Source organism: Microcaecilia unicolor, chromosome 2 (assembly GCF_901765095.1).
Source record: "Microcaecilia unicolor chromosome 2, aMicUni1.1, whole genome shotgun sequence".
In the NCBI taxonomy this organism is placed as follows: Eukaryota; Metazoa; Chordata; class Amphibia; order Gymnophiona; family Siphonopidae; genus Microcaecilia; species Microcaecilia unicolor.
The window spans coordinates 229,864,818-229,891,436 of record NC_044032.1 but is presented as its reverse complement, the minus strand read 5'-3'; the positions used below and the strand labels follow the sequence as shown (position 1 = coordinate 229,891,436).

The 26,619-nt window shown below is 46.2% G+C and overlaps 1 protein-coding gene across 1 annotated transcript in view; it reads left to right on the top strand.

Annotated features, from left to right (window-relative positions):
• SUSD1 (sushi domain containing 1) overlaps positions 1 to 26,619 on the top strand; it is a 326,856-nt gene that overhangs the window by 20,089 nt on the left and 280,148 nt on the right. Inside the window, exons 4-7 of the mRNA XM_030191973.1 lie at positions 2,018 to 2,170; positions 9,195 to 9,374; positions 18,058 to 18,234; positions 20,361 to 20,537. Coding sequence (XP_030047833.1) covers positions 2,018 to 2,170; positions 9,195 to 9,374; positions 18,058 to 18,234; positions 20,361 to 20,537 — 687 coding nt within the window. The remainder of the gene's footprint in view (positions 1 to 2,017; positions 2,171 to 9,194; positions 9,375 to 18,057; positions 18,235 to 20,360; positions 20,538 to 26,619) is intronic.

Below are 26,619 nucleotides of genomic sequence, written 5' to 3'. Positions count from 1 at the left end.
TCCGACATAAATCGGGAGATGGCCGGTGATCTCTCAAAAGCGGCGAAATCCGTATAATCGAAAGCTGCTTTTTTGACAGCATTGCCGCTTTCCTGTCACTGAGCTGGCGAAAGTTCAAGGGGGCGTGTCGGTGGTGTAGCGAAGGTGGGACATGGGCGGGCACGGGCGTGGCTACCAGATGGCCGGCTTTCGCGGATAATGGGAAAAAAAAGCGGCGTTAAGCAGTATTTCGCTGGGTTTACTTGGTCCTTTTATTTTCACGACCAAGCCTCAAAAAGGTGCCCCAACTCACCAGATGATCACTGGAGGAAATGGGGAATGACCTCCCCATACTCCCCCAGTGGTCACCAACCCCCTCCCACACTAAAAAAATAAAAATAAAAACCTTTTTTGCCAGCCTGTATGCCAGCCTCAAATATCATACCCAGCTCTCTGACAGCAGTATGTAAGTCCCTGGAGCAGTTTTTAATGGGTGCAGTGCACCTCAGGCAGGCAGACCGAGGCCCATCCCTCCCCTACCTGTTACACTTGTGGTGGTAAGTGTTGAGCCCTCCAAAAACCCCAAAACCCACTGTACCCACATGTAGGTGCCCCCCTTCACCCATAAGGACTATGGTAGTGGTGTAAAGTTGTGGGGAGTGGGTTTTGGGGGGGATTTGGGGGGCTCAGCACCCAAGGTAAGGGAGCTATGCACCTGGGAGGTATTTGTATATATTTTTTAAATTTATTAGAAGTGCCCCCTAGGGTACCCGGTTGGTGTCCTGGCATGTCAGGGGGACCAATGCACTACAAATGCTGGCTCCTCCCACAACCAAATGCCTTGGATTTCGCCGGGTTTGAGATTGCCGGCATTTTTTCCCATTATTGCTGAAAAACAAAACCAGCCATCTCAAACCCGGCGAACACTGGCATATGGCCGGGCCAAACCGTATTATTGAAAGAAAAGATGGCTGGCCATCTTTTTCGACAATACGGTTACGGCCAGCTGTTGCACCGTCGCCAAAATAGATCGCCAGTGATCTATTTCGCCGGCGATGTTCGATTATGCCCCTCCATGTGTACTACCAAGACATTGGCATCAACTGAAGGGTTTGATGCAACATAAAGTAGGTACTCAGAAACCTGGTGGGACGTTCTATAAAATAGGTGCTAATGTTTACGTTTCCATTATGGGGGCTATTCTATAAAGGGTGCTAAAAGTTAGGCACCGAGATGCATCATGCTAAGTGCTAATTCGATAATGGCATCTGGATGCCCAGATTCCATTATAGAAAACTAGATAAGTTAGCGTTTACATGCCAACATTTAGGTGTGTCCACTTATGCCATACCAATAGCAGCTGTAAGTAGGCATGTATTCTTTATTTATAGAAAAAAGAACAAATATACAAATCAGCAATTAAAGAGTATAAATGCAGAAACAAAATAATTCCACCAAACCCCTGTTAAGTCAAATCATATAGTTCATTCCACATCTTTTCCCATGATGCAATAATGGCGAGGATCTATTCAAAACAAAAATCGTATGTCTGAATGATTAGAAATAGCCCTCCTATGTTCATAACATCTATATTATCGCAGATTGTTGTCTCCAATGAAAATAGATTTCCCAAATCTTGTGAAAGGATTGTGCATCTCCATTTTTCAATGCTGTCAATTTGGACATGAGACAAATAAAATATAACTTTTTTCAAAACTTTGTCCAGTTGATGTATGCTTTTGTTTCCAATATGCCACAATCAATAATTTGCCCGCTGTAAAGAGGAAACAGACTAGTTTATGCAGTTCCACTGGGTGCTTAAAACGAAGTAGACAGTATATCGCTTTAAGTAGGCTTATTTAAATGTGGCACTTTTGCATGTATTCAGTAAGTTATGCACTTAAATGTTGTACCCGCCTGCTTAAACTATGCTGAATATTGAACATCCTGCCTGCGTGAATTTTACAATATTAAATGTGGAGAGAGAATTTTTTTTCAAGCACATAGAAAGGATTATAGAGATTTTCTTTCATCCTAGATATAGATGAATGTGAGATTTCAGACTTCTGTGGACATGGAGGATGGTGCCGGAATCTCCCTGGAAGTTATGAGTGCTCCTGCTTGGAGGGATATAGGTCAGACAATGGTTCTGAACCCTTTCAGCCAGCTGGACTTCTGCAGTCATGCAAAGGTAAGATGCATGAGGGCATCTAGGGAACTGTAGCAGAAAAGAAAAAAAATAGTTTATTGTGATACTGGAAGACTTATTTGTAGTGATTCATATTTGTGAAATTTTGAAGTATTAGTACCTCAGTGATGATTTTATTACTGAATTTATCAGAACCCCAGGGAGCCTCAAGGTCTTCAGTAGAAAGGTGTGACCATCGGCTTCCATCACCAGTCTTATAAGTGTACAAGGGAAATGAAAATTGGTATATTTATTATTTATTTATTTATAGCATTTATACCCCGCTCTTTCCCGCTGGATAGCAGGTTCAGTTTGGCTTACAAGGTATGGTACAAAGTATCACAGAGATAATACAAAGTGTGGTACAAAGTATCACAGAGATAACCCAGTTGTAGAGAGTAGGACAATAGGAAGAGATGTGGGGGAGAGGATTGGAGTATGGGTAGTGTTAGTGGTGTGGATCAGGTTTGAGGATTAAGTTGGGTTGTTTGGGTATGCTTGTTTGAAGAGGTAAGTTTTCAGCAGCTTTCGAAAGGGTAGATGTTCATTGGTTGTTCGGATGTGTCGAGGTATTGCGTTCCAGAGTTTGCTGCCTATAACGGAGAAGTTGGATGCGTATTAGGTTTTGTATTTGAGGCCTTTGCAATTGGGAAGATGGAGATTGAAATATGTTCGAGAAGATTTGGATCCGTTCCTGGCTGGTAGATCAATCAAGTCAGTCATGTACCTTGGAGATTCGCCATGGAGGATCTTATGGATCATTGTGTGGGCTTTGAAGTTTATGCGTTCCTTGACAGGGAGCCAGTGAAGTTTTTCACGTAGTGGTGTTGCACTTTCGAATCGTGATTTGCCATTGTAGGGTATAGAGACAACAAAAGCTTTGTTTCTGAAGAGAAAGGACACAGCAGTATTAATAGTACTATATTTCAGTTTGACTGTTGAGTTACAAGGATAGTTTCTGAAAAGAGTAAGAAGTTTTACTATGTTGCAGAGGCACTTCTTTTAAAGTTCTCAGATTTCCTTGGTCAGTCATAGCAGCCACCCCTCAAAGTTCCCTCATTCTGACCTTATATCATTAAACCATAATATCAGATATCACCCTTAAGATAAAGGAATAGTTCCCTTGTTAGTATGGAGTTCTAACTCTTTCCTGCTATTGATTTCCATCCCCTTCCCTTATGATCTCATGCTGTTATAAGTGACAGGGCTTAGGACTTACCCAATGTCTAATACCAAATGAAGAGATCAGATTTCAGTGGACAACTTTAAGTAGATTATCAGCCAGTCTATCTGTATAAGTTGGATAGCTGAAAATGTGATCATAAACTGATCTGGATGAGTTATTCATATAAATTAGGACTGCTACTTATGTGGTTCACTTACAGATAAAATTATTCAGAAGGACATAATTATATAAAGAAAGCACCAACATTTAGGTGCCAAGAACACACGTAAATGACCAAAATAATGGCTTATACAACTATATGTATACACATGTGCATAAATACCAATTATCCAGCTATGTTCTATTCCATAAAATGACGCTTAAATGCGATGGCATGTAGTTTGAAGGTAAGTGTACATGTGGGTGGAGTCTGGGCAGGGTGCACATTTTGTGTTTATCTTAACAATCAAGGTGTGAGCATTTACACCAGCTCTATGGCTGGTGTAAGTGTGCCACTTTTACAAAGCAGGAACTAGGTTTGTGAGCCCTTGGGCCACTGCCGAGGAGCGGCAGCGGCAGGCAAATTACCTAAGCAGAAAGCAGTGCTGAACACAACAGGCAGGAACCACAGAATATAACTAGAAGAGGCTTTAATAGTAGACAGTAAACATTATCCAGTAGCACAGCAAGGTCAAAAGGGCAGGCAGCAAACACGGGTAATCCATAAACTAACCAGAGTCTTATAGGCAGGTGGAAAGCAAAGTCAAAGTCCAGGTCCAGGCAAAGGGTCAAAGCAGGCAGCAAGCAAAGTCCAGGTCCAGGAACAGGCAGAGTCAAACACACAGGAAACTTTCAGAGCAGGAACTCCAACAAACCAACAGGAACTCATGGATAACCTTTGATACCAAGGCAAAGCAAGCAAGGCTCACAGAAGCTAATAAGCCCATCAGCAGCTGACCCACAGCTGCAATCATCACTAGCCAAGTAAGGTTGCTGTTCAAGGACAAACCAGCAGAGCAAGTCTGGCAACCTGGAAAATCCGGACCGGACTCACTGAAGTCTGGAACATGGAAGACAGCAGAAAACAGTCCATAGCAGCCACCAGTTCTGGCCACCAGAGGGCAAGGAGAGCACCCACATGGAAAGCAGTCACAAACGTGACAAAGTGATCACGCTTAAATTATACAGCGTATGTTTTCCTAAGCATCTATATAAGACCAGTCCAGAATCAGTGGATGTGGACAGAGAAATAAAGTAATTTTGTGTGATTTGCCCCTTAATGGCACTGTGTAGTCTTTGAATATTCAGTATTTCTATGTCTCAGTAAACAGACCAGAAGCTTCATGGTGCATCTGTGACCATCCTCTGGAGACAGAAATGCTGAGCTTCCATATCATCAAGCTGATCAATCCATAGACTGGTGGGTTGTGTCCATCTACCAGCAGGTGGAGATAGAGAGCAAACTTTTGCCTCCCTATATGTGGTCATGTGCTGCCGGAAACTCCCCAGTATGTTCTCTATCTAAGCAGCATTCATTTCGCAGAGACCGCCGTCCCGGAGGTGCTCCCTCCGGTCCTCCCCCAGGGTCTCGTACCCAGTGACGGGGCCTTGGTCCACGCCCCAGTGCAGATTGGAGGACGGCTGTCCTCGTTTCTGGGTGAGCGGACCACAGTAACTTCACAAGCTTGGGTGCTGGAAGTCATCAGAGACGGCTACAAGCTAGAGTTCTGCCGACCCTTAAGAGACGGGTTTGTACTCTCTCCCTGCAAGTCTCCGGTCAAAGCTGTGGCAGTGCAGCAGACCTTGGACAACCTGATCCGCCTGGGTGCGGTCGTTCCGGTGCCAAAAAATCAGATTGGCAAGGGACGTTACTCCATTTACTTTGTGGTACCAAAGAAAGGAGATTCTGTCCGGCCTATCCTCGACCTCAAAGGGGTCAATCGGGCCTTGAAAGTGGAGACTCTCCGCTCTGTTATAGCGGCAGTGAAGGCAGGAGAGTTCTTGGCTTCCTTGGGCATCTAGGAAGCGTACCTGCATATTCCCATCTGGCCTCCTCTCCAACGCTTTCTGCGTTTTACAGTCCTGAGACGACACTTCCAGTTCAGAGCCCTCCCTTTCGGGTTGGCTACTGCTCCGCGGACCTTTTCCAAAGTAATGGGGGTCATAGCGGCCTTCCTGCTAAAGGAAGAAGTACAAGTCCATCCTTATCTGGACGACTGGTTGATCCGAGCCCCCTCTTATGCAGAGTGCGGCAAGCTATGGACCGGGTAGTTGCTCTTTTGAGCTCCCTAGGATGGATCATCAACTGGAAGAAGAGCCAGCTGCGCCCGACTCAGTCCCTGGAGTATCTGGGAGTTCGATTCGACACCCAAGTGGGCAGAGTGTTCCTGCCAGACAATCGGATTGTCAAGCTTCAGGCTCAGGTGGACTAGTTCCTAGTAGCCTCTCCTATTCGGGCTTCGGACTACGTGCAGCTGTTGGGCTCTATGACGGCCACGATGGAAGTAGTGCCCTGAGCCAGGGCTCATATGAGACCACTACAGCTATCTCTGCTGTTGCGCTGGACTCCGATGTCGGAGGATTATGCTGTGCGCCTTCCCTTGGACCCAGCAGTGCGCAAGGCGCTGAGCTGGTGGACGCAGACAGTCAAGTTGTCTGCAGGAATGCCTCTGGTGACCCCGGAGTGGATTGTCGTCACGACAGACGCCTCTTTGATGGGCTGGGGAGCCCAATGCTTGGGAAGGACAGCGCAGGGGCTCTGGTCTCCTGCAGAGGCAAGTGGTCTATCAACCTCCTGGAACTCAGAGCCATTCGGTTGGTGTTTTTGGAGTTCATCCCGGTACTGGTGTTGAAGCCTGTACGGGTCCTGTCGGACAATGCCACGGCTGTGGCTTATATCAACCGCCAGGGAGGTACCAAGAGCGCCCCTCTAGCCAAGGAGGCTATGAGTCTATGCCAGTGGGCGGAAGCGAACCTGGAGCAGCTTTCAGCGGCCCACATTGCCGGAGTCATGAATGTCAAGGCGGACTTTCTCAGTCGCCATACCTTGGAGCCCGGAGAGTGGCAACTATCTGCTCAGGCGTTCTTGGACATCACGAAGCGCTGGGGCCAGCCGAGCCTAGATCTGTTGGCGTCATCGGCCAATTGCCAAGTGCCGCGCTTTTTCAGCAGAGGACGGGACCCTCGATCCCTGGGAGTAGATGCTCTTCTCCAACAGTGGCCGACACAAGAGCTTCTCTATGTGTTCCCGCCCTGGCCCATGTTGGGCAGGGTGCTAGACCGGGTGGCAAAGCATCCCGGCAGGGTAATCCTGGTGGGTCCGGATTGGCCCAGACGTCCCTGGTATGCGGACTTGATCAGGCTCTCAGTCGACGATCCTCTGCGGCTCTCAGTGGAGCAGGGCCTGTTACATCAGGGTCCCGTGGTGATGGAGGATCCCTCCCCCTTTGGTCTTACGGCCTGGCTATTGAGCGGCAGCGTCTGAGGAAGAAGGGCTTCTCAGACAAGGTCATTGCCACTATGCTAAGAGCGAGGAAGCGCTCTACTTCTACTGCTTACGCCAGGGTTTGGCGTATCTTTGCAGCGTGGTGTGAAGCAGGCTCACTTTCTCCCTTCACTGCTCCAATTTCTTCAGTGTTGGCGTTCCTGCAAGAAGGTCTGGAGAAAGGCCTGTCGCTCAGTTCCCTTAAAGTCCAGGTAGCGGCTCTGGCTTGCTTCAGGGGCCGCCTGAAGGGTGCTTCCCTGGCTTCGCAGCCAGATGTGGTGCGCTTTCTCAAGGGAGTTAATCACCTGCGCCCTCCTCTGCACTCAGTGGTGCCTGCGTGGAATCTCAACCTGGTGTTAAGAGCCTTGCAGAAGCCGCCTTTTGAACCCTTGTCGAGGGCATCTCTGAAAGACCTGACGTTGAAAGCAGTCTTTTTGGTGGCTATCACTTCAGCCAGAAGAGTTTCCGAGCTCCAGGCGCTCTCATGTCGAGAGCCTTTTCTGCAGTTCACTGAGCAGGAGTGACTATTCGCACAGTGCCTTCCTTCCTGCCCAAGATTGTTTCTCGCTTCCATGTGAATCAGCAGCTCTGTCTCCCTTCCTTTCGGAGGGAGGACTACCCAGAGGAGTACTCTGCTCTTAAATATCTGGATGTGAGACGAGTCATCATCAGATACTTGGAAGTGACCAATGATTTCCGGAAATCGGATCATCTGTTTGTCCTGTTTACAGGTCCTCGTAAGGGTCTGAAGGCTGCTAAGCCTACAGTGGCAAGATGGGTCAAGGAAGCCATTGCAGCGGCTTATGTGGCCGCAGGGAAGGTGCCGCCTATCCAGCTGAAGGCTCACTCCACGAGAGCTCAGGCGACCTCGATGGCAGAGGCCGGGTCCGTCTCCTTGGAAGAGATATGCAAGGCGGCAACTTGGGCTTCGGCTCATACATTCTCCAAGCATTACCGTTTGACTGTGGCTGCACGGGCGGAGGCCCGGTTTGGAGCTTCAGTGTTGAGGTCAGGGATTTCAATGTCCCGCCCTGGGTGAGTACTGCTTCGGTACATCCCACCAGTCTATGGATTGATCAGCTTGATGATATGGAAGGTAAAATTATGTATAATCATACCTGATAATTTTCTTTCCATTAATCATAGCTGATCAATCCATAGCCCCTCCCAGATATCTGTACTGTTTTTATTCTGGTTGCATTTCAGGTTCAAGTTTAGTCTTCAGTTTCTTCAGAAAGACTTCGTGTTCAAGTTTTTTCACTTGGATTCTTCAAGAGTTGAGACGAGTTTGTGTTACAGTGAGCTGCTGCATTCCTCTCCCCTCCGTTTTATGGGGCTGGATTGAGACATAAATTCTGCCGGCACTCCCTCCCGCTTCGTGCGGCTGTAGGGCAGCTTTGTACCCTTCCCGCTTCGGCGGTGTTAGGGTCAGTCAGCTCCTCCCGCGGTTGCGGTTGCAGGATAAGCCAGATCCCCCCGCATCGGCGGGTGTGGTGTCCCTCCCCCGCTCCGCGGGGATGAGCTGGACGGATTCCCCTCCCCCACTTGTGTGGGGATGAGCTGGGTTAATTCCCCTCCCCCGTTTCGGCGGTGGTGAGCTGGGCAGAGTGTCCCTTCGTGGGTGTAATTCTCTAAGTGCTGAGTCCTGCGGATGGAGCTTTGATATCGACATACTGAGGAGTTTCCGGCAGCACATGACCACATATAGGGAGGCAAAAGTTTGCTCTCTATCTCCACCTGCTGGTAGATGGACACAACCCACCAGTCTATGGATTGATCAGCTATGATTAATGGAAAGAAAATTATCAGGTATGATTATACATAATTTTACCATTCTAAGCCTGCACAGTGTCCTTAAAAGGCGAATCACACAGAACTATTTGATCTACATCCACTGGTCAGTGGACATAACCCACTGGTTCTGGACTGGTCTGATAGGATTAAAGAAAAAAAATGATCAGGTAAGACATAATTTTCTCCTTCTGTAAAGGAAAGTAGGCACCAAATGAGCACCCCTTTATAGAGTTGCCCAGTTTTTGTCTAAATTGAGCACACCGTTAGACTCTACTCAACTTGTATGGATAAATTTTGGCTATATGTTGACCTATATAGACAAAATGTATCCATTCTTAGGTAGCAAAATTTTAAAATAAATAACTTTTGCTGCCAGCAGCTAATACTGGCTGCATAAGCACTATTGAATTTTGACCTCAAAATAGATTGAAAGGCTTTCCCTCCCCTGACCACATAAATAACGCAGTGGCTATGAGCTACTTTGTGTAGTTGAAAGCATATGTCCACCATTTGCAAATATTGTTCTAATGATGTTGCTATAGACATATTGAATAATGCTGTCAAAATATTCCTTTCATTTTCAGTTATTGACTGTGGACTCCCAATGTCTTTACCTAACTCGTTCTTTGAGTTGCAAACAAATACAACATTTGGAAGTGAAGTGACCTACAAGTGCAAGAAAGGCTTTCTTCCTGAAAGTGGCAATAGCACCTCCATCTGCACTTCAGATGGGAAATGGGAAGGGGCCGGCTTGGCCTGCAAAGGTAGGTGTAAATCTTAAAGTCTGGTGGTGTACAAAAAGAAACATTCACAATGCTGTTTAAAACAAAAAACAAAGAAAACAAAACACTACTGACAAAGCTACACAAATGTCAAGGGAGATAGTTTAAGGGAGTGTAACCTGTGCCTCTCATCATTTAAAACAGCCACAATATTTGAAGATTGGAGGGTGGCCAATGTTAATACCATTTTTGTTTTAATTTTCAAAGAGGTACTTTATTAACACAGTGTCAAATAGAAAATAACAGTGAAAGAATAACATGTAACAAACATCATAAAATATCAATACACACTAGTCTTTAACAATAACTATAACCTCTCACGATTTTCCCTACAATTGAGCCTGCAAATAGGTGGGAAAATGTGGGATACAAATGTAACAAATAATAATAATAATGATAACATTATGAAGTGAAAAGAGTGGAAATGGACACTTTGCATTAGGATTTTTTCCTTATAGGGGGATCCATCAGTAAAAAATGTCTTAAAAAAGGTTTTTAAAGATTGATAAATAATTTGGAGAAAGGCTCCGTGAATGAGATGATCAACTTTGCAGATGCCTCAAAATTAATCAAATTCTTTAAATGGTAGAGGATTGTTAGGAATTGCAGAAGGACCTTGTAATACTAGGAGAGTGGGCATCTAGGTGGCAGATGAAATTTAATGCGGACAAGTTGCAAAGTAATGCACAAAATGAAAAATAATTCCAACTATAGGTAAAAATGCTGGGTGTGGGGTAAGGCATCACTGTCCAAGAAAAAGGTTTTGGAGTTTTGATGGACTGAAATGTATAACCCAGTATGCTGCGTCTGGCAGTACTGTGTGCAATTCTGGTTGCCACATCTCAAGAAGGATAAAGTGTAACTAGAAAAGGTTCAGAGAAGGGCGACAAAAATAATAGCGAGGATAGGACATCTCTTTTATTATTCAAGGCTAAACAGTTTAGGATTCCTTATCTTAAGAGCAGTGGCATAGCTAGGTGGGGGATTCCTTATCTTGAGATGATTGAGAGCAGTGGCGTAGGTTGATGGGGCGCCAGGGGAGTGACCGCTCCCCCAAATGGACATCAGATGGCGCCTATTTTTCAGGCTGTCCGTCGCATCTATGCAGTGTGCGCACATGCCTACGCAGTGTGCGCCCCTCTCCACTCCCCCTGGCCTCACAACCTGGCTTTGCTTCTGATTGAGAGGGGACATGATAGAAATTTATAAAATCACGAATGAGATGTAACAGTTTAATAGGGAACAGTTATTTAACCTATCAAACATAAAAACTGGACTAGACTGACAGATTGAAAACAAATTATTTTTTCATGCAGCACAAAATTAAGCTGTAGAATCTTTTGTTGGAAAGCGTGGTCAAGGCAATTAACATAGTAGGATTCATAAAAGAGTTTTGGACAAGTTTATGGAAGAAAAGTTCTTAAAACATTGTTAGGCAGGTAGTCAGGAAAGCTTATTTCTGGAAATGAGTTGTAAGAAATTTGATCTCTTTTTAGGATCCACTGGGTACTTGTGACAGGATGCTGAACTTTCTACCTAAGAGCCTAAATTTGGCTTCCAGAACCTCTCTCCCACATTTTCCTATGTCATTGGTACTCACATATACCAAGACAGCCAGCTCCTCTCCAGCACTATCCAAAATCCTATCTAGGCGACGCATGAGGTCCGCCACCATCGCACCAGGCAGGCAAATGACCAGGTGATCCTCACATCCACCAGCCACCCAGCTATCTACATGCCTAATCGAATCACCAACTACAACAGCTGTCCTAACCTTTCCCTCCTGGGTAGTAGCTCCTGGAGACACATCCTTGGTGCAAGAGGATATTGCATTCCTTGGTGTGCTGGTCCTGTCTACAGGATTACTTCCAGCTGCACCAGGGTGATGCTCTCCTTTTAGAAGACCTCCTTCCTCCAAGGCAGCACAGGGGCTGCCAGATTGGAGGTGGGCTTTCTCTACAAAGTCCCTGTAGGCCTCCTCTATGTACCTCTGTCTCCATCAGCAAATCCAAGTCTGCTACTCTAGCCTCAAGAGAACGGACTCGATCTTTGAGATCTAGGAGCTCTTTGCATCGAGCACACACATATGACTTCTCACCAACTGGGAGATAATCAGACATGTAACACTCAATACAAAAGACTGCATGGCACCCCTCTCACTGCTGGACTACTGTCTGCATCTTAGTATTATAGAGTTGTTTAATTAAAACTTCTTAAGGTACTAGGGATATCAAACGAATATAAAGAGGGATGTAGAAGAGATCCCTCGTTCTGCATTATGAGGGTCAGAAAACACTCCAGTCTCCAGAAACCAGATTTGACTGGGCCAATATGAGGCTATCATGATCATCGTTCCCTGCTCTTCCTTGAGTTTCAGCAAAGTCTTCCCCATGAGAGGGATGGGAGGATATGCATACAGAAGACTATTCCTCGAATGGAGGAGGAAGGCATCCAATGCAAGTCTGTTGGATATTCTAAGCCTGGATGTTGCGTTCTCGAGGGCCTTGGCATTCTGTCAGGTCCTCAAGGCAGGACTGGAGTTCGTGAGCCCTTGGGCCACTGCCGAGGAGCGGCAGCAGCAGGCAAGACCACCTCGGGACTGGAAACACAGAAGAGCAGTACTGGAACTCTGGACTGGAGTAGTACAAGGCAGGCAACTAGAACAGATGAAACAGGAACAGCTTCACCTGCACTTAGCCACCGTTCCTCCGGAGTTGAGCTCCGAAGTGCAGGTGGCCGGCAGGACTTGCAGGATAAGGCAGGAACTGAAGATCCAGAGGACCCACCCTGGGTCTGGGATACACGAGGGCGACAGGGCACGGAACTAGACTCAGACAGTGTGCTGCTGCACCACTGCACAGGGATAACGGGAAGGCTAGAAGCCCACAGAGAATAATAAACACAGAAAGGCTGAAAGCCTGCAGGTTAGAGAGATACACCCAGAAAGGCTAGAAGCCCACAGAAAGGCTGGAAACCCCCAGGCCGCAGTAATACACCCAGAAGGCCTGGAAGCCCACAGGTAAAAAGGATATACGCAGATAGACTGGAGGCCCTCAGAGCAATGGGCACAGAAGGGCTGGAAGCCCACAGCGCAATAGACACAGAAGAGATGGAAGCCCACAGTGCAATAGACACAGAAGGGATGGAAGCCCACAGGGCAATAGACACAGAAGCCCACAGAGCAATAAACACAGAAGGACTGAAAGCCCACAGAGCAATAATACCCTGAGCCAGAAGGCAAGGCCCACAGGTGATAGTAACTCGCAAAGCAGAAGGGCTAGAAGCCCACAAGAAAAGACAAGGAAAGCTAACTGTGCAAACAGCACACTAACCTTGGGACCTAAGGCACTGCGGAGGCATTGGCAATACAAAGGCAAAGGCTGCAGTCTCTAAGTGCTTAATAAAGCCCTTCAACACCAAAGTAACAGCTGCAGCAATCTCTAAGCAACTACGGAGGCTGTTCAGGCACAAACCACAGAGCAGGCAGAAAGCACAGTGAAACACAGAGAGGCTTCCCACACCCAGGTGTAGTGTAGTGAAGCAATTAGAGTCATGCTGGAAGCAGCCAGCACACACAGAGAGAGAGAGAGTTAACCCAGGCAACACCCACAGGTGCAGTATAGTGAGGCAATTAGTGTCATGCTGCTGGATGCAGCCAGCACAGAGAGCCAGAGCTAGCTCAGAAAGGACAGACAGAAGAAACAGGAGCCAGCTAGGAAGCTGATCCCCAGGAATAAGGTAAGTCTGAGGGTGGTCACGGCCACAGACGTGACACTGGAACAGTACTGAAGGACTTTGTGACTGTAAGGACTGGCAAAGAGATCCACCAAGGTGGTGCCCTGTGTTTGGAAAAATCTCATGGGTATTGCCCATGCTGAGTGACCACTCATGCGGTTGCATGACCCTGCTTAGTCTGCCAGCAAGGCTGTTGGATTAACCCGCAAGGTATGTTGCTCTAAGAACTATCCTGTTACAGTAGCTCATTGCCATATCTGGATGGCCGCCTGACACAGAGTGTATGATCTGGTACCCCTGTGCTTGTTAGTGTAATACATTGCAACCTGATTGTCCATTTGGATGATCACAATTTGGTTGAACAGCTGATCTCTGAAAGCCTTTACAGCATTCCAGATTGACTGTCGCTCCAGAAGGTTGATGTGAAGATTTGTTTCCTGAGCTGACCAAGCACAGGACAATGAAGCCCATTTAAGTGAGCTCCCCACCTTAGGTGGATGAATCTGTTGTCAGCACCTTCTGAGGCTGAGGAATTTGGAATGGAAGTCCCATGGTCAAATTGGATGGAATTGTCCACAAGAGCAGAGATTGAATCAATTCCAGTGTCACTCAGATGACATCCACTAGGTTCCCAGAGACTTGAGACCACTGGGAAGCTAGGGTTCACTGGCCAGTTCTCATGTGAAGGCATGCCGAGGGAGTGAATGCACAATGGGAGGCCATATGGCCTAGCAACCTCAACATCTGCCGAGCTGTGACCTGCTGGCTGGCTTGAGCCTGAATGCAACCAGAGGCACAAGGAGAAAGGCTCATGTCTGCTGGACTGCCAGGTTGAAGTCAGAGACACGTAGGCCATGAGAGTCTGCACATTGCTATGCTTTGAGCAGAAATCCTGGATGCCACATCAAAAGAATCATAAGCGCCCCTGGCCAAGAATTTATGAACTGCCTTCTGCTGCTTGGCCAGCTGGCGAAGAGATTTGCCTGCTCCAGTGGGAGAGAATTTGCTAAATCAGCCATATTGTGCACAAGTAGAGGCTCACGAAGAGCTGGTATGATTGTATATGGGATATGAGTTTTGAGGCCTGATAAATTTTCCGCCCAATGAGTCCAGGGTTCGAGCTTCTCTCCCTGGGAGTGCCGAAGCAAAGTCTGGAACTTCTGACCCTTATGAGCGCAGATTCTACCACTAGGGAATGATGAGGCAATTGTGGCTTATCAAATCCAGGTGAAATCTGAATTTGATACATGGTGTCTATCTTTTTGGAGAGGACAGGGACAGACAGAGGGGACTCCCAGCTCTTCACCTGAATATCACACAGGATCTTGTGAAGCAGGACAGTCACACAGCCTCTCTAAGTGGAGAGTCATAGTCTAGGAGTAGGCAACTTCGGTCCTCGAGAGCCGCAGGCAGGTCAGGTTTTCAGGATATCCACAATGAATATGCAGATTTGCATACCATGGAGGCAGTGCTTGCAAATCTATCTCCTGCATATTCATTGTGAATATCCTGAAAACCTGACCTGCCTGCAGCTCTCGAGGAACGGAGTTGCCTACCCCTGGTCTAGGACCTCGAACATCTCAGCCCTGGGCTTGTCCTCTGTTTCCAAATGAAGTGGTATGGCAACCGCCATCTCTTTCACAAAAGCAGGGAAGGAGGTGGAGACTTTCACGTTTCCTCTATTGGGAAGGGGTCTGATGGAATACCATAGGACTCCTCCTCTCAGAAGTGCCTTGGATCTACATCAGATGCTCATGGGTGGTCCATATTGGTGTCAGCAAAAATTCCTCATGAGAGGGCCAAGACTGAGCCTGCCTCAGCTAGGAGGAACCAGGTCCTTGCCTGGAATGGCATCGAGAAGCAGGCTCCCCCTTGATTCTGGCGAAGCTTCCTCCATTGACGTCGAGGGGGTACTCGCATAGGCGGATGTCGATGCCGCATTCAGCACCGGCATCAGAGACCTCACAGCAGTCTGAGAGCCCTGCAAGGCAGCAAAAAGAGGCATGACTGGGCGCAAGAACCCCTGATGTGATGCACTCTGCTGAAGAAGCCCCGCCCAAGTGCTCACATAGCCTGAATCTGCTCATCAAGTGTCGACATCGAGAAAGGATGGAGTGTTGGGTCAGACAGCTTGCTGAACCGCCGGTGTCAACTCAGGTACCTTCCCCACCTCCACTCCAGCACCTCCTCAATGGAGGTGGGGGAGGAGTGCTCCTTGGGTAGTGGATCTCTCATGCATTACTACTTAACTACTACTACTTAACATTGAGGGGAATTGACGTATGTGCTTCTTGGCTTTCACCTGATGCCAAGCATCGACAACTCTCAGTGCCGACGAGGACGATGTTGAATCCTCACACCTCCTTGGTGCCAATTCCAATGCTGACCGGTCCCAGGGGCCCTGCACAGTGGTTGTTCTCGAGGTAGGTGGTGACCTGCTCGATGCACACCCACTCCCAGTGTCAGACATAGGTCTATTGTAGTTCCTTTCTGCCTGTTTATTTACCTTTAGTTTTGTAAACCACTTAGGTCTGCAAATTAGGTTGAGCGTGGTATAGTAAATTCTAATAAAGTATAAAGGATTTTTCATTTTTTTAAATATCTTTATTGACGTGCAGGTCAAATCACAGTAAAATAACAGAATGAGAATTAACCACAATGCTCAACAAATGAGGAGAATGGAATATAAACAGCAACTATCCCCATTCAAACAGTAGAAGAACATCCTGCACAATTTTGATGACTCCCCACCTCCATCCCCCCTCCCTCCTATTCCTAGATTACCTATGGGTCCCGGAAATAACGCTACATAAAGATGCCAAAGAGAACTATATGTCTGGCATGCCATTCTATGAGAGGACTTAAGCCTTTCCTGCTCCCAGCGGGCCATCTGAAGCATCTTTGCATTCCAGTGTTGCAGGGACCACTGGTTTTCAGCAACCCAGTGTACTAATAAGGTCTTTCTAGCCAGCATTAACGCCACACAGATGAAATGACCCTGAGAGGCAGAAATCCCCTGTCTGCGCATAACAGAGTCATCCCCCAAAGTAGGTAGCACTTTTCCCAGTCTGCTAGGATGTTGGCGAAAAGTTTAACATCTTGGTTGAGGAGCGAGATTCGGCGATACAAGCAGTTCCACATCTCTACCCGGTTTGGGAAGCACTACAACATGAGCATGAGCCAATCTCCCTCCTGTCTCTCAGGTCGCACACAGATGATGGCATAGATCTTGGAAGGGAGGCCAATTTTCCCGCCAAGGACTTTATAGAACTCAAGTCCCAATCCATCAGGACCTGGCACTTTCGCCAGCTTAAGGCGCCACATGGCTTGGCAAATCTCCAATGCCTCAACAGGAGCATTTAAAGCATCTCTTTGATCCTGCGATAGGTGAGGCAAATTAAGGTCCTGGAAAAATTACTCTCTCTAGCCCTGACCGCTCTCCCCTTTATCATAGAGAGCCCTATAGAACCTCACAAAGGCTTCCTGCACATCCTCTACCGCAGTTACCACTCTCCCCTCTTGTGTGTGTATCTTAGTAATTACCTGCCTTGCCCCTCTGTGTCTCACCAATGTAGATAACAATTTCCCAACCTTATTCCCCCATCGGTAGAGATTATACTTATACATATGAATATCCTGAGCAGGCCTTGCATTTAAAAGGTCATTAATTTGCTTGTGGATGATGTTGTATTCTCGCCTCATTCCTGGTAAGATATGCTCACCCCAAATTTTCTGTAACTGTAACTTCGGCCTTACTCAATACAAATTTTTCAACAGTCACTTTTAATATTCCCTTCATAAATATGAAAAATTTTAAAACTTTTTTTCACTAAGATCTTAAAAAAACAACAGAACCCAATGCCAACCAGGACCGTGTTTCACCATGAAATGGTCCTTTCTCCACAAATATTTCCATCATAATGCTGCTCAGAAACCTGCAGTCATGTTGATATTTTTTATTGCAGGAGCAAGCCTATGGAATCACTTGCCTGGACATTTTAGACTGTTCTAGTAGACAACAGTTTAAGAAATATTTGAAAACTCGTTATTTTATTAAATCTTTTCTTGAGGGATGATCTTGGATTTGTAACGGGCAGTTTTCTTCGGGGATTGTTTTAAGATATTTACTGGAGTGTATTGTAGTATATTGTTTTGTTTGTGATGATTTTATGTATGTTTTTAGTGTTACCTGCTTTGGTGTTAAAGGGAGATATAAATATGAATAAATAAATCAATGTGATGAAATTAAGGGCCCTGTTTACAAAAGCTCGCTAGTGTTTTTAGTGCATGCTAAAAATTTGCTAACTGTGTAGATGCCCATAATATTCCTATGGGCATGTACACGGTTAATATGCGCTAAAAACACTAGTGCACCTTTGTAAATATGGCCCTAAATCATTTATTGTTTCCCTTTTACTGAGTGTGCATTAAGGAGTCCTAAGTGAATTCCAGAAGTAACAGTACTAGGGGTAATGAGGCAGTAGTCAGTCAAAGGTACTGCATGCAAAACTCTCACTTGTGCTTGATCATGTTGAGTTGGGCAAGCTGGTCTATGTCCCCAATGGACAGTGATATATTTTTGATCAACCATAATAGAGGGATTGAAATGAGTAGTTTGCAGAACTTTGTGTGTGCCTTGCAGGAGATGCAAAGGACAAACATGTACATTAAAATAATATAATACAATAAGCATACACATTAAAATGTTAAATAAATTATAAGAAAGAAATAACTAGTTATCTCTTTGGTGATAACAGAATGGGGAACATAGTTATATTTCCCAGGTTTATAGATGAAAAATAAAATGCTGTTTCTAAGGACTAGGCACTGAAATATTTAGTAACTGCCTGATCTATAATGACTTAAGTTTACTTTTGCAAAGGTGAATATTTATTTTCATTGGTGGTGTTTGTTTTGATTTGTTTTGCAGTGATAGATTGTGGGGAGCCTCCAGGGATCCAGCACAGCTATATTATAGGAAATTACACCACAGTGTTTGGGAGTGAGGTTCGTTATGAATGTAAGGAAGGGTTTTACAGTGAAAGGGGCGATAGTGTGACTTGCACAGAAAATGGAATCTGGGAAACTCCTTCATTATACTGTAAAGGTAAAAGAAACTCACTGTGTGATATAGTGAACGGTACTGCTCATCTGCACTTAAGAGTTTTATATGTTTTGGCAGTGTGTCTTCACTGGTTTCACATTTCATCTTTTTTACTATAACGCAAATAATAAAAAAAATAAAGTTATTTACAAGTATTTCAATATATGTAAAAGGTTATGAATAGGAGGAACACAGAAGGCATCCTAAGTTATAGTTAAAATGATAAAGGGATAAGAGAAGTGGGACAGATTTAATCCTAAAAAGCACGAAAGGAGCAGGGGGAGGGGAGTGAATAGTAAACAGGGTCCGTTATAGGCATAATCTTGATTGTATGGGCCAAGTTTTACTTGACTGAGGAAAATGCCGTATAAAAAAAAGAAAAAATAAAGTGTCTCTTGGCACTAGTGCTATAACACTAAAACATAAAGGGCCCCATTTACTAAGCCACATTGTAGCACGCACTAACGGTAGAGACATCTATATATTCCTATGGGTGTCTCTAGCATTAGCGTGTGCTAATTTTTAGCGTTCACTAAAAACGTTAGCACACCTTAGTAAATAGGGTTTTCTCAGAAAAACATCCAAATCAGTATTTTCAAAACTTATTTTTACACATTTTTCTATGAAGTCCGTCAGAAGTACGTCCAAATCTCAAGGGGGCTTGTCAGGGGCATGTTCAGGGTGGGACTTGGGCATTCCTAAAACAAGACATTTTTCAGCCATAATGGAACAAAACAAAAACGTCCAGGACTAAAACTAAGATGTTTTGAGCTAGACCTGTTTTTAAAGGCACAAAAAAGTGCCCTAAATAACCAGATGACCACTGGAGGGAATCAGGGATGACCTCCCCTTATTCCCCCAGTGATCACTAACCCCCTCCCATCCCCCCCAAAATGTGATGAAAAACATTACTTGCCAACCTCAGATGTTATACTCAGGTCCATTAGAACAGCATGCAGGTCCCTGGAGTAGTCTAGTGGTGGGTGCAGTGCAGTGCAGACAGGTGGACCCAGGCTTCTACCTCCCCCTACCTGTTACACTTGTGGAGGAAACTGTGAGCTCTCCAAAACTCACCAGAAACCCACTGTACCCACATATAGGTGCCCCTTTCACCCATAAGGGCTATGGTAGTGGTGTACAGTTGGGGGTAGTGAGTTTTGGGTGGGTTTTGGGGGGCTCAGCAGACGAGGTAAGGGAGCAATGGTGAGATGTGTACCTGGGAGCTTTTTATGAAGTCCACTGCAGTGTCCCCTAGGGTGCCCTATTGCCGTCCTGGGATGTTAGGGGGACCAGTCTACTAAAAATGCTGGCTCCTTCTACATCCCAATGGTTTGATTTTTTTGTGTTTTCATTTAGACTTTTTTTTTCCCGAAAATGGACCAAAAAACAAAACGTCCAAATCACAAAACAGAATTTTCGGAAAAAAAAGAAGTAACGTTTTTCTTTTTCGAAAATGACCTTCTTTCCTATTTAGATTTTGGGCGTTTTTTTTGCAAAACGTCCAAAGTTGGACTTAGATGTCATATTGAAAATGTCCCTCTACATCTCCAAAGGTATGGATATATTAAGAAAATTAGATGAAATTTAACATGAGGGAAAAACTGATAAAAAGACAGGTTGAGTTCAAAAATGGGCCATATCAGACTTGGGGTTCCAGAGAAATGAGCCCCCACCCCAAATATGACCCAATTCATTTCTATGGGAAATGAAATTCCAGCTTCTGTAGCATAGAATCTCAGATAGAGGGAAATGTAGCAGAGAAACAGGGCAAGGCAGTTTAAAAGGTGGCATTCCCTACTCTTCCCAACCTCCCAAATTCCCCAACCCTGCAATAGCTCCACCCTCATGCTGCCAAAATACTTCGTGAACTGCCATATCCTTATTCATTTCATTCCTGCTTCTGTAGCATAGATTTGGCTCATTTTCAAACTTGTGTCCTTTTACCATCTGCCCCCTCCCCCCCACAGCCTTCAGCCTATGGTTCTTGTAGCCCAAGGAAGGCTTGGTTCCACATGTGGCAAATGCCCTTATTTCCATCCCCCTAATGCCGGCCCTGAAAATTGGACATATTTCATACAGCACGACTACAATTAACCCTCCAATGATCTGTATGTTTGCTGTTTTCATAGCAGTGGACTGTGGAACTCCACCTTGTATCCCAAATGCATCGCCAAGTCTCAACAGCAACACAACCTATGGAAGCACTGTGGTTTATGAATGCCACTATGGCTATGTCATTGAAAGTGGGAACCAAAGAGTGACTTGCAGTGCTCAACGACAGTGGGAAGGAGTTATTGACTGCAGAGGTAAAGAAATGATGTGTAGAGATTTTAATGACGTGACTGAAAGACATGTGGAGGGTAATTCTGTAACAGGGCTCCTAATTCTGTAAAGACAACAGATGCATCTGTGTGCCTTTATTAAAGATCCTCTGTAAAAGCTACTGCACAAAGTTACACCTGTTCCGAGGCAGGAATAAGTTAGTGCACGGGTATACTGGTAGAAACCAGTGCAAATGTGTGTATTCTGTACACTACTTTCATAAGTGCTGATCACTCATCTTCAGGAATACCTGTGTGTATGGGAGGCAGCTTTATAAAGGGTGCTAAAAGGTAGGCCCCCCAAATCTAGGTGCTAAGCTAGTATCCTATAATAGCAAATTTCTGCGCCTACATAAGTAATGCCACACTGGGAAAAGACCAAGGGTCCATCGAGCCCAGCATCCTGTCCACGACAGCGGCCAATCCAGGCCAAGGGCACCTGGCAAGCTTCCCAAAACGTACAAACATTCTATACATGTTATTCCTGGAATTGTGGATTTTTCCCAAGTCCATTTAGTAGTGGTTTATGGACTTGTCCTTTAGGAAACCGTCTAACCCCTTTTTAAACTCTGCCAAGCTAACCGCCTTCACCACGTTCTCTAGCAACGAATTCCATAGTTTAATTATGCGTTAGGTGAAGAAACATTTTCTCCGGTTTGTTTTAAATTTACTACACTGTAGTTTCATCGCATACCCCCTAGTCCTAGTATTTTTGGAAAGCGTGAACAGATGCTTCACATCCACCTAGGGGCTCTTTCATTAAGCTGCGGTAAAAGGGGACCTGCACTAGTGTTAGTGCATGTTTTTGACGCACGCTGAGGCTGTCTTAAATGTTCACATGGTAAGTGAAACACTTACCGCATGGCCATTTCGGGGTGGGGTGGTGTGGGGGGTGTGGAGGATCCCTTACTGCCAGCCATTGAGATGGTGGTAACAGCTCCTGTGCTAACCCAGCGGTAACCAGGCAGCACGTGGCACTCCCTGATTACCGCTGGTTAAGTTCCGGCACTACAAATATAGATCATATTTTTGTAGTGCCGGAAATGGTGCACACTAGGGGTGGGAACGACTACTGGGCTCCTGCGGTAGCCTTGCAATAGTTCCAGATTGGTGCATGGTAAGTCTGCGGTGGGCTTACAGCTGCTAAGTAAAAGGGCCCCCTAATACTTTATAGAATACTAGCATAAGTCAGCAATTGGGTGCCTAAATTTAGGTGCGACCAATTATGCCTGATCTATGGCAGGTGTAAATGGTGCATCTGAATGCAGCAGTTAGATGCCTGACAGTATTCAATAAAGTATGCGTTTAAATAGTTAAAATGCCTATGACCCACCCATGTGAACGCCTCCTTTGCAGTTACATGCTATAACACTTAGGGGTCGATATTCAAAGCAATTTAACTGGCCAAAAATGTCTCCTGGCCAATTAATTTGCTTGTGCGGGGCTATCCGCTGATATTCACTGGTACGTAACTGGTTAGTGCCACTGAATATCACCACATATCACAAAAGTGTAAGTCGGGTATTTTGTGGGCGGTCCGGGGGCAGAGTTGGCACTTGTGTGGTTAAGTATCGATATTCAGTACTTAACTGCCTAAGTTTAATTACTGAATAGTCGGTCCTATCTTTATGTGGTTAAGTCCTGAATATAACATTTAACTATTATTATTATTATTAGCATTTGTATAGCGCTACCAGACGCACGCAGCGCTGAACATCTGACACAAAGAGACAGTCCCTGCTCAAAAGAGCTTACAATCTAAATAATACAGACAGACATTACGGGTGAGGGAAGTACTGGGTGAGAAGGAAGGAAGGAACAAGGGAGGGCAAATGAGTAGAGGCTAGGAGCCAAAAGCAGCAGTGAAAAGGTGGGTTTTCAGCATGGATTTTAAAACAGGTAGAGATGGAGCTAGACGTATAGGTCCAGGAAGTCGATTCCAGGCATAAGGTGCACGAGAGAAAAGGAACGAAGCCTGGAGTTAGCAGCATAAACCTGGAGATATAATGCTGTACCTGGGCATAACACCAGCAGCAGCTAAAAACACTCACTGCCACCAGATGAATATCGACCCCTTAGATTCTAAACTATTCAGAATCTTGAAAAGTTGTACAAGCTAAGTACAATACGTGCTTTAAAAGGCAACCAAAGCAGCTGATCATCAGTGGAGAAACTGGTCAAATTTTGGGGCACCAAAAATTAATCTTGCTGCAGTATTTTGTAAAACATGAAGTTTAAAATGTAATTTAGCTGTATTCTCAATGTATAATGAATTACAGTCAGGGCCGGGCCTAGGGTCTCTGGTGCCCCCTGCAGACTATCAGTTGGCGCCCCCCCCCCCCCTTACACACACGGAGCTCACAGCTGCATGTCTCTCTTGGCCAAACCGTCAGTTGCTCTCACTCTGTTCCCGGGCAGATTTCTAACAGGAGCTGATCATCCAATCAGAGAGCTCTAATTGAATGCAGATTAACAGACAAACACTCTAATGGGAATTTTTAGTCAAAAACACTAGATAAACCCTTCATTTTTGGATCAAACTTCACAGTTTTGATCAAAGCCATGCGCTAACATTAAGGCTGTAAACATTTCCATCAATTTTTACCCATAAATATGCAAATGAGAACCAGGGCCGTGCCGATGCGGTAAGCGAGGTAAGCGCCGCAGGGGGGCGCCCACCTCTGGAGGGCGCCGCCGCGGTGCTTACCCTCGCCCCGCGCCGCAAAGGCCTTTAAATATTTTACCTGGGTCGCAGCAGCTTCAGTGAAAGCGCTGCCGACCAGCAAGGGCGGGGCGGTCCGCCCCGAGTGTCATCAGAAAGGGGGGTGCCGCCGCTCCCGCTGCTCTTCTTCCTGGCAGCCCCTCCCCCGCACCAGCCCTTTAAAAATAAATTGCCGACGCGAATAGCGAGCGCAGCACCTCGTGTGCAAGTAAAAGAAGCGGATCCGATTATCTCATTGGGCCTTCCCTCACTGTCCCGCCCTCCTCTGACGCAACTTCCTATTTCCTCTAGGGCGGGACAGTGAAGGAAGGCCCAATGAGATGATCGGATCCGCTTCTTTTACTTGCACACGAGGTGCTGCGCTCCCTATCGCGTCGGCAATTTATTTTTAAAGACCGGGTGGCAGGGAGAAGACGAGGCAGGGTGAGGGTGGGGGACAGATGGGGTGAGGGGGGGGGGGACTCGGATAGCAGAAGGGACTGGTGGGAGACAGATGGGGTGAAGGGGACTCGGATGGGCAGAAGGGACTGGGTGGGAGACAGATGGGGTGAGGGTGGGGGGCACTTGGATAGCAGAAGGGACTGGGTGGGAGCCAGATGGGGTGAGGGGGACTCGGATGGGCAGAAGGGACTGGGTGGGAGACAGATGGGGTGAGGGTGGGGGGGCATTTGGATAGCAGAAGGGACTGGGTGGGAGACAGATGAGGTGAGGGGGACTCGGATGGGCAGAAGGGACTGGGTGGGAGGACAGGGTGAGGGTGGGGGCACTTGGATAGCAGAAGGGACTGGGTGGGAGACAGATGGGGTGAGGGGGACTCAGATGGGCAGAAGGGACTGGGTGGGAGACAGATGGGTGAGGGTGGGGGGCACTTGGATAGCAGAAGGGACTGGGTGGGAGACAGATGGGGTGAGGGGGACTTGGATGGGCAGAAGGGACTGGGTGGGAGACAGATGGGAGAAGGGGCATGGATCTGGAACTGGGGTCTGAAAAGTGAGCAGGAGGGAGAATGGGGTCATGCCTGGGGCAGGGGTGGATGGGAGAATCAATGGATCTGGAACTAGGGGCAGCCGCAGGTGGGAACTGGGAGCCGAAAAGAGGGGGCATTGAGAGAGGGGGGATAGATCCTGGATGGAATGGGGAGTGAGAGGGAGGGCAGACCCTGAATGGATGGGAGGGGGAAAGAGAGAGGGCAAATGGTGAATCGAAGGAGCAGAGAGAAAGGGCAGACAGTGGATAGAAGGGAGTGAAAGAGCAGACAGTGGATGGAAGGGGCAGAGATAGAGGGCAAATGCTGGAGGGAAAGGAGAGAGAGAGGGCAGATGGTGGATGGAAGGGGGAGAGAGAGATGGCAGACTGGGGCAGATGGTGGATGGAAGGCACATTAGAGAGGGCAGACACTGGATGGCAGAGAGAGAGCGAAGACAGATGCTGGATGGAAGGAAGACGGTGAAAAGAAGATGAGGAAAGCAGAAACCAAAGACAACAAACTGTAAATATATATTTTTATTATTTTGCTTTAGGATATAGTATTTTAGCTGTGTTAATAAATGTTTATAAATAGAACATGTAAATAAGGTAATCTTTTTATTGGACTAATTTTAATACATTTTGACTTAACTTTCAGAGAACAAAACCCCCTTCCTCAGATCAGGATAGGATACTGTAACAGCACTATACTGTATTGACCTGAGGAAGGAGATTTTGGCCTCTGGAAGTTAAATGTATTAGTCCAATAAAATGGTATTATTTTATTTTCTGTATTTGTTTTATTTCTATTTGTTAATTTGTAAAGTGGTGATTGGTATTTGTTAGTTTTTTTCAAATTACATCTGCTGTCTTTATATTTTGCACAGTACTAGGAGACATTTTCTGTTTCTGTGGCGTTGCATTGTATGCAGAGTCTGGCATTGGGGGTTCAGTTTAATTTTTGTCTAAATAGAAAGTTTATGATTACTTATTCTATAGTGGATTAGGGTGTATCTGTTTGTGAAAAAGACATGGCTTTCAGTTGGCATTGACTGTGCAGGATCGACGATCTGTACTATTCTGTCTGGTTTCGTCTTACAATAGGTGAATTGATGTTCTAGTGCTCACTGTAGTGCTTAAGATGCTTTCCTTTTCCTTGTGTGACTCATAGAAACGACTGCTTATGGTATGGTAAAATTGCTCTATAGGTCGTGTTTTGTATTCTCGGTATGCCTAGTACTGGATTTGGGGGGGGGGTGTTAAAAAAATGACCGGCCCCGGGTGTCAACTACCCTAGCTACGCCACTGCTGCCGACGTCTCCCTTCCCTTGCACTCGTTGGTTCCCTCAGTGTCCCGCCTTCTTCTGACGTCAGAAGAAGGCGGACACTGAGGGAACCAAGAGCGCAAAGGGAAGGGAGATGTCGGCAGCGCTCCGCTTTCACTGACGCTGCTGCGACCAGAAGTAAAAGATTTAAAGGCCCCAGGGCGCGGAGGGAAGGGCAGAGAGGCATGGATGGGAGGGCAGAGAGGCATCGATGGGAGGGCAGGGCCCAGGGAGAGGACAAATTGCTGGAAGGGGAGGGGAGAGAGGATTGCTGGCTATGGATGGAGGAGGGAAGGGCAGAGAGGGACAAGGATGGACATGGGGGCCCAGGAAGAGGACAAATTGCTGGAAATGGAGGGGAGGGGAGAGAGGAGGATTGCTGGCTATGGATGGAGGAGGGAAGGGCAGAGAGGGACAAGAATGGACATGGATGGGAGGGCAGGACCCAGGGAGAGAGGAGAAATTGCTGGAAATGGATATAGAGCAAGAAATGAAGAAGAAAGGAGAAAAGTAAAGAAATAAATGGAAGGAAGCCCTGGAAATGGAGTTAAGAGGACAGATAGCAGCAGAATCAGATACTGGACCAGCATGATTGAAAAAAGAAAGTCACCAGACAACAAAGGTAGAAAAAAAATCATTTTATTTTCATTTTAGCATTTGGAATATGTCCACTTTGAGAATTTACATCTGCTATCTTATTTTGCAATGTATACCAATTTGTTTCTAAGAATATTGCTGACAATTCCTTTCAGTGTGGCAAGTGGTGAGCGATCATTTTCATGGGGGGGGGGGGGGTGATCATTTTCACGGGGGGGGGGGGGGGGATCATTTTCACGGGGGGGGGGGGGGGCGCCAATTGATAGTCTGCAGGGGGGCGCCAGAGACCCTAGGCACGGCCCTGATGAGAACCTCCCCAAAACGGACAAATTTGCATATGATTTAGACAAATTTGAGCATATGACAACCAAGTACAGACTCCTAGCACCTGAATTCTGCAATTAGATTTAATGCAAATACTTTTAAAACTTAAAAAAAGCAATCAGATTTTCACTTA